We start from the raw sequence: 12,155 nt of genomic DNA on the forward strand, positions 1-12,155 counted from the left end.
TTCATTACGAAACGATTAAATGCATCCCCCTTTTGTAACACCAGGTTTTACTGCAAAATGTAACAGCTGAGTTTATCTTTACTTGCTTACGTACTCCCATTCACAACCACTGCATTAAAGCCTTACCACACGAGGCCTGAAGTTTGGTAACTGTCGTCCTTGGAGGTAGTTCACTTGTGAGGGGGTATAACAAGCATTTTGCCCTGTAGAAACCTAAGCACCAAAAAGCCACTTCCCCATCTTTACATGCATCTTAACCTACATATAGTTAGAATAATGCCAAACAATGTTTCTCTGATTAGTTTGGCTTGGAGCCAAATATGAGAACAAGTGTCTTCAGTCTAAGGCTCACATCTTTATAACCATTCAACATTATACAAATCCCTTTTATAATACATAGTGTGAGTACCTGTGAACGACACGTGGGGCCCAATTAATCCCAATTCCCCCCACTTGGCCCTACCCCTAATTTTAGAGTGCCCTCAGTTGGGTAGTGACCCTTCAGAACGGAGCAATAAGGGGCAGGGTTTGAAGTATCTACAGAGGGAAATGTGACGTCACTCGTTACGCCATCGCCACCGTCTCTACGTCTGATGCCCAGAACTTTATTGGTTGCCTGGTTTGCTCGGGACATGGTCAAACATTATATATAGTACTCAGTAGCGGGCCGTGCATGTCAGACCTAGGCCTTCGGTGAGACGTCACCTCCTCATAATTACCCAAAGACAGCCGTCATATCGCCATGCTACAATGTTTTAGTCGCAAAAGTGGTTATCGTCACAATCGTCGTTATTTGACATTTTTCACTTTCACAACGGCGACATCGTGTGGCGACATGGTGTAACGTACAGCCTTACTGGGAGTAATCCCGCTGGGCATATAAATATGCTATCAAGAAACTCAACAAACACATCCCAGCCGGGTCGCTGGGCATAAAAAAAAAATAAAAATTAAGCAAATCAACTAGCTGTACAACCCCCCCCCAAAAAAAACATTTGACTCACCAGTGTCGTCTATTTGAAGACAAAATCCATTCTCCTTTCTTTCTGGGTGAAAAGGTGGCTCACACGGCCATAGAGCACCCCTTTGGCTTTTAAATAAGACAAGCCAGGTTTTGGAAGCCTGTGTAGTTACACGAGCCCTTCTCTGACGAGAAAAGCAAGCCCGCCCAGCAGTAAAGGTTCCCGCTTTGCTCGGATCCAGTGAGCCGCGGGTACCTTTCGTGGGCGCTTCCCTGGAAATGCCGGTTGGGTCAGAGCCGCTAACTGTGGGGTTCGTCAGCCCATCTACACCATCTTTTGCTTTTCCCCAAACGATCGTCTTGAAAATGGTGTGACTAATGAATCTGCCACCGTCACTCGCGGGTTCTCCTTGAGACATTATGCTCATTCACGGCTAGCTAGCTTAGCTAACTACATCGAAAACACAAACGCTAGCTAACATTAGCCACCAACTACCACGACGCGCCGCGGAACGGTTTCGACGACAGACCAAGGCGCTGCTGCTGATTGGCTGAACAATCGGTCACGTAGGCTGTATGCAGCGAAGGCCCTATGACGCTGTGCAAATATAAAAGAATACGCCCATCCGCTACACATCAAAAATCTGATTGGTTGAGTAATCTACCAATCCGGTATTAACGCCTAACTTGTTTAGATAGCTGAGACCGAAGGCGCTGGCAGGAGAAGTCTTCTCACACGGTTACAAGAGGGAAAAAACTGATTGGGTGATTTTTTTTTGGCCGAGAGACTGAAAGCAGAGCCTCCAGAATTCGTAAGTGTAGTCGAAATCGAAATGTAATGCGATATTAACAGATTGATTAGAAGACTGTATTCCTGTGGGAGTCTTAGGCCAAGGCCCTGACGGTTCGCCGCAAATAGTACTGTAAACTACTAATAAGACACGTTAGCCCCTAGCTAATTGGTCTGACCATTTAGTCGAGCGGTTAGTGACGTCGCCTTATGGTGCAGTACACACCGTATCGCATCCCGCACCGGGCAAGAAAATAACCGGTTTCAGTATTACACATTTGATATTAAGGCCCATTGCTTGCTACCACTATCAACTATTAAAATGGCAAACCGGACGAAATGTACAGGACAAAACAAGACAGATTAATTTATTGACAATAGCCAGGGAGCATGTTTACACATCGGCTACACCAGTGGTCTTGCCCAATCTTTATGAATGTTATGACTGTTGTCATTAAGTGTCATTCGGTCAACTGTGTACATTTAATGCAAAGTTGACATTGTCTGAGATGTCTTTGTTGTAGCAACCCGAGTGGGACCGAGCCACTCGATTTGATATATTTCGTGCGTCTGTAGCTCGAAAACAGACATCTCAAAAAATGTAAACTTTGCATTAAAAACGACATCACTGATGACAGGTAGCGACAACAGCCATAAACATTCACAAAGACTCCTTCATGTTCATTACAGGTTTCATGTCATGATTATGAGGGTGTCATGTTGGTCTTATGCACACTCCCATTCAAATAAAGTGTTACCCTGCCATGCACTATTTTTGTATGCATGCATTTTATTTTTTTTTTTTTACTGGCGTAAATGGGCTTCCATAACTATCAGATGAGGAAGTGCACAAAATTTGGGGCTGGATCATTTTTCAAGCTTCATACACGGGGCTATACTGTCGCTCACAAATCAAATCGTTTACACGAAGGTGTAGACATCATGAATAGCGATTTTTCCCCCCTGAAATGCTTGTTAGAAAGATCCTATTACAGATTCCTTTGCATCTACATATGCCAACGGATTTTAACTTTTTTTTGGTACGATTACTTGCAAAGATATACACATTTATATGCTTCTTTCCCTGCACCGGTAGCCATGTTGCCTATTACAATGCCTGTTCGCAAAGCATTCTGGGAATTTCCTTCTACCACTCCGTCTCGACTTCGCGTCTTCACGACCCTTGTTGCCTTAGGGGGCCCTCTGCTGACGAAAATCACAATGACCGAGTCAACGTTTCTGCTCCTCTCAAGGGGACTTCTCCCTTGATGTGGGAACTGTTGACAATATTGACATTATAGAGGCTCATGACCAGAGCCCTTAACTGTACATATTAATAGACCAATAGTGACCGAGATTATATTAACAAATCTTTATTCTTTTCCTATATTTACAAACATACGAAGTCATCTTCAGCATCTTAAGTTAAAATGTATGAAAAAATTAAATGTGAAACATCAGAAAAGCGATTTACATCACTGAGTGGACGTGAGCCTTGATTTCCTGATTTTGGAAACAAAGACTTTGTGTGCATCGCACTGGATGAGCATCGGCTAAATGTCTATGATGTGAAACAAAAGCAGGGCATGAGATGTTTTGCAAATAATGCCCAGCCCAGCCATTGACCTGTTTTGCATGGTGGATGAGGAATAATTTAGGCAAGCCTGACTGAGAGACTGCTGATTATTTGGCACTGGAAATAACAACTGTTCGTCTCTATAGCAAAAAGGATCACCCCCCCCCCCCAGCAGTCACCTCAGCTCGCTTGCCAGATTGATTTGGGTGCTTATAGGTAGAAGCACTTAAAACATTTTATAAAAACACATTTTGCCTACAACTATACATCCAAAACTGTGTCAACTAGCCGCCCCGATAGGTAGCAGTCATCAAAGTGGAGCTTCCAACTTCCTCCCAAGATGGCCAGCGAAGCACTCCGGTTCATCTTTATGGGGTTTTGGCTTTATGTTCAGCTCAGAAACCATGGCACCCTAGAGAGAGGAGAGCATCAGATCAGACTATATACGTAGATGACATCAGTCGAAAGGTTACAGAGATGGTTTGCTGCTGTTGCAGGTAGAAACCACAGGAAATCATTCAATCTTGATATACCTCTTAGTAGCTGTTTGTTATCTTTATTAGTTAAAAACAATTTGTGCATGACAGGAAATTGTCCTAGAACATCTGACATTTGCAGAAGCCCTCTGCTTCTTAACATGAAAGTCGTACCATGTTCAAGCAATGATCACAATATGATCACCCGCAAACAAAACTTTTTAATTGTCACTGACAGACTCAGACATTCAGAATAATTCTGAATCTTCGGATGTCTCAAAACTAAGGTCTGGTTTTCTAGTACCTAATAGATCTTTGTTTACCTGCCAAGTAATCATAAATAAGCCAAACTATTCAAAATAAACTGACCTCTTATCAATGCTTAAATGAGCCTACAGTAATCTTGCTATATGTACATCCATCCAATATCCAAACCGCTGATCCCTCTCAGGGTCGCAGGGATGCTGGAGCCTATCCCAGCGGTCATTGGGCAGCAGGCGGGGAGACACCCTGGACAGGCCGCCGGTCCATCACAGGGCCCACACACACAAACACACACACACCTAGGGACAATTTAGTACAGCCAATTCACCTGACCTACATCTCTTTGGACTGTGGGACAAAACTGGAGCACCCAGAGGAAACCCGCGCAGACACGGGGAGAACATGCAAACTCCACACAGAGGACGACCCGGGACGACCCCCAAGGTTGGCTGGCTATATATATGCACATGCCACCTCATTTTCTGTTAACAGGACTCATTTTCATTGTAAGATGGCTTCGTATGAGCAGTTTTTCTGACAAGCATAATGTGAGAAGCCCAAACAATTTATCCAAAGTAAAACTGACCGTGATCATCAACATCGTTACCATTAACTACCTCATGTTCAAATCAAACTCTGTTGACAGTTGTTCAGAGCAAATCCTTTGCAGCTCGCAGACTCTCACCTCCTGCCTCCTCTGCTCCTCCAGAGGCGTGAGCTCCTTCTCAGTCCTCCTTCTTGCCGTCTATGAGCTCCTGCGCCTGCTGGGCCAGTCTTCTCTTTTCGGCCTGTTGTCTCTTCAGTGCTTCCTCCTGTTTTTTGGTCTGGTAGATCTTCACCCCGGCAAAAGCGAGACACAGCAGCAGCGTCTTCAGGGCCAGGATATACAAGAGCACCGGGACGTTGTCCAAAGCCTTGAGACGGACAGAGCACAAGCACACAACAAATGATGGTGTGTGTGTGTGTGTGTGTGTGTGTGTGTGGTTAAATTAGTGTAACTTGGATTTAAGAGCAAATAACTTAGTTGAATTCATGTACAAGAGGAGGGAGTCAATTCAGTGACAGACCCCCCCCCCCCCCACTCACCCCACCTCACACACGTGTCTGTGACAGCTGCGTAGACAGTGAGAGGTGGGAGTTAATTTTGTACATACGAGAAAGAACCAGAAAGGGAGAGAGAGAGAGAGAGAGAGAGAGAGAGAGAGAGAGAGAGAGAGAGAGAGAGAGAGAGAGAGAGAGAGCGAGAGAGAGAAGCAGCTGCAAGCCATGCGTATCCGAGTCTAGTTCCTGTGTCATGCACACACAGAATAAAAGTTTTTCACTCTTTATTTAACACGCCAACCTGAATCCAGAATGAAAATGTGGATTTTTAAAGCAACATTAATGTGACAACCGTCTTGGGTCACTATAGCTGACTACTGGTACAGCCTTCCGTCTTTCATAGTCTTGACAGTACCGACGAGAAACTAAGCAACAGGACTAACAGACATTTTAATAATAGTTCTTATTTGTCAAACGATGGAACACAGGTTAGTTAGCGGCTTCATGTGCATGCAAATAGTATCTTCCTCAGACGCCTTGCCGGCGAACAAAAACTAGACGCGACAGAGAAAACCTACGAAAAGTCCATTACGTATAAATGAGAAAATATGGGATAGCGGATTTAACTTTTATTTTAGCTCAGCTACCTTCCAGTTGACCATCGCTGCAGTGTGGGGACGTCTTCAGCTCCTCGCAGAGCGACTAAAGACAGTAAGAGCGACACGGTTCTCAAAGAGGCGGGACTTGTCAGAGCCGCGACCAATAGAGACGCACGCTTTTGTTAACGACTTAAAGTGTAGCCAACCAGAAGCAGCATAGGGGGGGTGGGTCTTGGAAGGGGGAAAAAAACGAGTTTGGTGAAGCCACGAACGGAAGTGAAATGTAGAGGGCCGTAATTCCTGTTTCTCCCAAATGTAAAAATGTTTTCTTAAAACATACCTGATCATCAGCATATTAAACTTAGATGTAAATTAGCCCATTAAAGTGTCATAACTGTACATATCAAATTATGAGCCTAATGCTGTTAAGCCATGCTCAGCAAAAAAACAAAATCAAACAAAAAACATTTTGATTAACCAACAGTTAATCAAAAATAGTAATGAGATTATGTTGGTACAAAAAATAAACTTTTAAGCGTTTGCCGAACATGCTAACTTTTTGTGGCACAACAAAAAATGAAAAATATATACTGGCAACTGTAGGTGAGAGATGTGGGTCAGATTTGTGTAATATACAGACTGAGGCAAATAAATCAATTGCAAACTGTATAGATGTGATATATAAAATGTGACAGATTTTATCAAGGTAACCTTTGCCCACTAAAGAGGAAAAGCATGCATACATTAAGCATCACTAATCCTTTCAATCTCTTATAATATACATGTCAAGGTTTTTTTTTAATTGTGTATCTTTTATTCCTTCGCTTTTTTGCTAGTTTATCCTGATTCCTGTCTAATCTCGCATGTTTAGCCCTCCTTTTAGCTATTTTGTGATCTTTGGTCACTTTGGACATTTATAAAAGCACTTTGTGAACTTGTTTTGACAAGTCCCAAACAAATAAAGGGGTGTTATTATTTATTATCGTGGAAGTGATTCTAAAATAAAGATGTAAAACAAGTGGTGTCCAACCCTGCTCCTGGAGAGCTAGCTACCCTCCAGCTGGTTTTCACTCCAACCCTGATTTCACACATCTAATTCAATTAATGAAGGTTTTGGTCAGCAGGTAATTTGGAGAACCGGGTGTGTTAAATTGGGGTTGGGGTGAAAAACGGTGGGACGGTCGCTCCCCGGGAGCAGCGTTGGGCACCCCTGATGTAAAACCACGATCCGTGAGTACGCAGTCCTCCTGTCCGCTGGGAGGCGCTCCAATCTTTCACGAATCAAAAGTGTAAAAACTGTGTTCGCTATCGACTCTGGTGCATCACTGGGTAGCCCGTCTTTTCTCAAAAGCCGCCCTGAATTTTATATTTTAAGAGAATAAAGAGAGCAAGGTGGGGAGTGTATCGCAGCGTTTCAGAGGATGTTGGCTACCGGAGCAGTAAGTGGACGAGCTTGTTAACCTTTACCGCAACATTTTCTTGCAGGTAGTAACTATAGCGTAGCTAGTAAGCTAATAGCGTTAGCCATTGCGACGCTAATAACAGCCTTAAGTTGCGGTGTTATGTGAGACGGTAAACCGTTTTCAGTTCCGCCCATTGAGGTAACTTAACTTTTGTTTTGTAGTCACAGGATAATTTCTTATGTGGTGGTGAAATTGATTGAAGCCAACGCTGCAAGGCTAACTTTATGCTAAACATACGACCCGAATTCGCTACAATACTAAACGTAAATGGAATTATTTACGATAACGCTTCACCAAGGCCGGAAACTTATCTCCGTAATTCATCTAGGCAGTTCCCACAGTCGGAATTTCCTTTTTGTTTTATGAGCAACCGTATTCTGTATGATGGGTGTGTGTGTGTCTGTCTGTCTTGTGACTGACTGATTCATTGTGCTGCTTGCTGTAACACGGGTGTTTATGGGATGCATTTTGTCGGGTGCTATGCTGAACTGTGTCTCCATCTGTTGCTATGTCTGGAATTATTGGTGGATAGGTACATACAAATTGTGCATACCGCATTGCTGTGACTGTTTCCTGTGGTATGCTGCCTGGAGACTGCCACTTTTCAAACCCCCTGAGGGTTTTTAGGCAATTACCTATCGCATTCTGTTGCCCATTATATTGTATCTTTTTTTTTTAATTTTTCATATGTAAATAATCAATCAATCATAGGAAAAGCCTGCCCTCTTCCCTGACTAACGGTGATCATTGCAAAAGCTGCAGCATGAGACACATCAACACAAACGTGAGATGTTGATTATATGATTTGAGATCACATATTTCCATTGTTTTTAGGCTGTAACAACGGCGCTGGCACAAGTCGACAGGGAAAAGATCTACCAGTGGATCAATGAGCTGTCCAGTCCCGAAACAAGGGAGAATGCCCTCTTGGAGCTCAGCAAGAAACGGGAGTCAGTACCAGACCTGGCCCCTATGCTCTGGCACTCCTGTGGCACCATAGCTGCCCTCCTGCAGGTAAGCAGTAGAATTTGATAGCAAAAGTGTGTGAATGCAACAGAACAAGTAATCTTAAAGTCGTCTATTTTTGCAGCCACGAGAAGGGGGTAACAAGGGAGTTTTGGGTTGAACCTATGTGCAACTGCGAGACTCTGCTGAACCAGTTGGTTTAACAATCGAAAAATCCAGCACCAGCCACTAATATGTAGCTGTCATATGAATGTGTCAAATTAAAGGGAGCAAATGAAAAAGACAGCGTGATGATGTTGATTGCACTGACTCACTGGCTTGCCGCTCTTTCAAAACCAGGAAATCGTCAACATCTACCCATCGATCAACCCTCCCACCCTGACTGCTCACCAGTCCAACAGAGTATGCAATGCACTTGCCCTACTCCAGTGTGTGGCCTCCCATCCAGAGACCAGGTAGCCAAACCACAACCACAGTCATGCACATCCTGTTATGTCTTGGGTCAGTCATGTGGGAATTTACAACCTGGGGCTTTAAGGTCATCAAGGAAATGCATTAGGACACTGGCAAATATTGATCACAGAAATTTCACTCGCACAGAAATCACAAAGTCTTTATTTCTCATGAACACCAGTGTTTTGGAACCATGGTTATATTTCTGACATTGCACTGTTCCATCATTTAGATCTGCTTTCCTGGCTGCACACATCCCACTCTTCTTGTATCCCTTCTTGCATACTGTGAGCAAAACGCGGCCCTTTGAATACCTCCGACTCACCAGTTTAGGAGTCATAGGTAAGGAAAGCCAACTCCATGGTTCATTTTTAACAGTAGATAAGAGTAAAAATGTAGCTTGCACACTGATTCTGGTTGTGCTGCCGCTATTTTTATTTATTTTGCCTTGAATGCTGTTAACCACCGTTTGGTCCGCCTCTACTGTATGCTATTTGCGACCTGGCGCAACCTTTCACTGTTAAGCTTTGTATGTGTACAATCATTGGAGGCCTGCCCATTAGCAATCAGCCTTAATACCCCACTAAATTTACTTTTTTCTTCATTGTTGCAATTTATATCACAGAAATTAAGCATCAAGTACACAGCCCCAAGTATTTTAATGATTTTGTTTATGTTCTGATTGATTTTGTGTGTATACATGTAGGTGCTTTGGTGAAAACGGATGAGCAAGAAGTGATCAACTTCCTGTTGACAACAGAGATAATTCCCCTGTGCCTTCGCATCATGGAGTCTGGCAGTGAACTCTCTAAAACGGTACAGTCCCATGTTTATTCCTCATCACAAAAGATGATAAATGGAGGAATGTTTTGAAAGGGTTTGTGATGAGAAATTTTGTTTTTTTTTCTTTTCCAGGTTGCAACTTTCATTTTGCAGAAAATTCTGCTTGACGATACAGGGCTGGCATACATCTGCCAGACCTATGAACGCTTCTCTCATGTTGCCATGATTCTTGTAAGTCCTTAACTTAATGCAAATGTAGTGGCTTTACATCTATTTCTTTCATCCCGGTCTCACACGTTTCCCCTGTTGCAGGGAAAAATGGTTCTTCAGCTCTCCAAAGAGCCTTCGGCCCGCCTGCTGAAGCACGTTGTGCGCTGTTATCTGCGCCTGTCAGACAACTCTAGGTATTCTAACACATTTAACTTTCAGCTATCCCCGTTGATTTCATATCACTGTAAATGCAAATGTAGGAATAAATGTATAGGACATGTTTTATGCATGCTTCAATAGTCCAGGTAAGAAAATCACAGTTGAATCAGTTCATCTGGACACATTTATTGAGAGAAATGTTTCATCACTCATCTAAGTGACCTCTTCAGTCTCAAATGACTGCAGGTATCATTCAGTTTATAAAGATGGGGGGTACCTGCAGTCAGTTGAAACTGAGGAGGTCACTTAGATGAGTGATGAAACATTTTTCTCTCAATAAATGTTGTCCAGATGAACTGATTCAACTTGCTGTGATATAGGAAAATGTATCGAATTGCATTTTGTCCAAAGCAGTGAGATGTCACTGATGTCGCCTTTTTCTCTCATGCCGGCTCAGAGCCAGAGAAGCCCTCCGCCAGTGCCTCCCAGACCAATTGAAAGACACCACCTTTGCCCAGGTTCTGAAGGATGACACCACCACCAAACGCTGGCTGGCCCAGCTGGTGAAGAACCTGCAGGAGGGGCAGGTGACGGACCCCCGTGGCATCCCCCTCCCCCCTCAGTGACCACTCCTGATAGCTCAATGGGCGACACAGGCAAAGACCTGCTGAGCAGATCTCTGCTCATATGTTTAATCATGAGCACCCACAAAAGACTTGTTTTTGAAAGGATTTTTTTTTTGAAGGAAATTTTTTGCTTTGTTCTGTTCACGTTCACAGGTAAAATGTTTTGGGATTAGCCATTCACAAAGTTTTGTCCTAAGGACATTTGCTGCTTGGCCTCACTGTTTGTTCTGCAATTTTCCAAGAATGTTAAGTTGTGTTAAATAAATTGTTCTACAACATCTAGCAAAATCAGGATACTCATTTTGTTGCTGCAACACTTAATTTTACATTGGCTAATAGACTGGTAGTGTATCATGCCATTTTAAGAAACTTGATATAAAGGGGTGTTCCATTGAAAACCAATGTATTTACATTAGTAACACAAAAAAAAGCAAACATGAATGGAATTTCTCTTAACCCCCATAGGTGAGCATAGATGAACTGACTTTGAGCCATGCATTGTGGAGGCTGCTGATGGGTACTGTAGTAGATTTCACAGCGGAGGCCATTGGAAAGACCCCCCCCCCTACATTTTACTTATTGCTCCGTCTGTGAAATCTGAGCCAGTTAACTGAGCCGCTGCCGTGGATTATTAATGCCTGAGAACACGAGCAGGGAACACACACTTAAGCACAAAAAGGAATATTAATGTTCGAAAACTGCACACGAGCTCATCCTCTGTCTCTCTCTGCAAAGCTCTCGAGACTAATTTATTTCAATAATGGCTGTAGTCATAAGCTGTGACCATTTTCTTTTAATTAATTTGATAGCCAAGCCCTCACCTGGACCTGTTTTCAAACCCTGCAGCAGGCAGCTAAACTGGCCCGATTAAAGTTTCATGATCACGGCTTAGTAACGTAAGACGGGAACAGTCTTCAGGCGAGCAGGGCAGCCTGCTGTGGTGTCCCTTCACTGCGACTTTGACCAGAGGTTTTAGGCCTATGCTGATCCTCGGCCAGGCATTGGGCGAACAAGCTGCTCTTACCCACAGCCATTAACTGCGCATTTTGTGCACATTTTGAGCATGCATTCGAGCACACGGGTTGTATTTGACCAAAACCGTGGCTGTACTCAGTTGTTGATATATCACATCATCTCAGATTCTAGCCGCACCACTTGGTTTTGATCACAACAGGTTTAGTTGTCATTTGTATGCGTCTCTGATGTGTATTCTTTTGTGCATGGTACAAGAGAAACCTCACTCCTGTCCAACATAGTGTACCGCTTCATGATCCAACTGACACAGAAGAAAAAAAGTGGTGAAATGAAGTACCAGAAGTAGCTGTACCACAGTCATACCATTAAAGTTTTTCTTCCGAAGGTAAAATTTACCTGTTAACTACTGCTACCTTTGAGAGCTATTCCAGGGCATTTACCCAAGCAACAATTACACTTATCTTACTGCAATACTTAGGATTTCTTCATTAGTGTCAGGATGCTAAAACAGCCGGAGGGGCGAACGAGCAGTCAGACAAACTAGAGAGAGGGAGGGAGGGATCAGGAGGGAGGGGCAGATCAGTGTCGGTGTGTTGACTCTGGGTCACTCTTACCACTGCAGCAGGACATATAGAGGGCCAGCGGTTCATTGAGACAGACAGGAGCGGATCCGCGGGTGTGCAGACGGCTTAAGGGGGACTCGAGGATGGTTCTGCAACAGGTAGGAGACGGAAAGCATTGATTTTTGTTTTCCTCCGCCTTCCGCGAACCGCTAATTTCCAAGAGATGCTTTGGGATTAACCAAGGGATCTC

The 12,155-nt window shown here is 43.6% G+C and overlaps 2 protein-coding genes across 2 annotated transcripts; one reads left to right on the forward strand and one right to left on the reverse strand.

Annotated features, from left to right (window-relative positions):
• Positions 1-3,124: 3,124 nt before the first annotated feature.
• On the reverse strand, positions 3,125-5,802 carry LOC130131684 (small integral membrane protein 11-like). Its single transcript, XM_056301464.1, has 3 exons — positions 5,756-5,802; positions 4,753-4,981; positions 3,125-3,739 (listed from the first exon to the last, which is right to left on the reverse strand). Exons 1-2 carry the CDS (start codon positions 5,768-5,770, stop codon positions 4,793-4,795), a joined length of 204 nt encoding a protein of 67 aa, XP_056157439.1. The 5' UTR covers positions 5,771-5,802; the 3' UTR covers positions 3,125-3,739; positions 4,753-4,792.
• Positions 5,803-7,000: 1,198 nt separating this feature from the next.
• On the forward strand, positions 7,001-10,645 carry cnot9 (CCR4-NOT transcription complex subunit 9). Its single transcript, XM_056301426.1, has 8 exons — positions 7,001-7,146; positions 8,005-8,184; positions 8,476-8,591; positions 8,822-8,931; positions 9,296-9,405; positions 9,505-9,603; positions 9,685-9,776; positions 10,199-10,645. Exons 1-8 carry the CDS (start codon positions 7,129-7,131, stop codon positions 10,365-10,367), a joined length of 894 nt encoding a protein of 297 aa, XP_056157401.1. The 5' UTR covers positions 7,001-7,128; the 3' UTR covers positions 10,368-10,645.
• Positions 10,646-12,155: the final 1,510 nt, after the last annotated feature.

Source organism: Lampris incognitus, chromosome 21 (genome assembly GCF_029633865.1).
Source record: "Lampris incognitus isolate fLamInc1 chromosome 21, fLamInc1.hap2, whole genome shotgun sequence".
Taxonomy (NCBI): domain Eukaryota; kingdom Metazoa; phylum Chordata; class Actinopteri; order Lampriformes; family Lampridae; genus Lampris; species Lampris incognitus.

Excerpts from the sequence above, each read along its gene's own strand:
- cnot9 (XM_056301426.1), top strand. Across the intron at positions 8,592-8,821 it reads GCCTCCCATCCAGAGACCAG|ATCTGCTTTCCTGGCTGCAC; the intron begins GTAGCCAAACCA and ends TCCATCATTTAG. Across the intron at positions 8,932-9,295 it reads CACCAGTTTAGGAGTCATAG|GTGCTTTGGTGAAAACGGAT; the intron begins GTAAGGAAAGCC and ends GTATACATGTAG.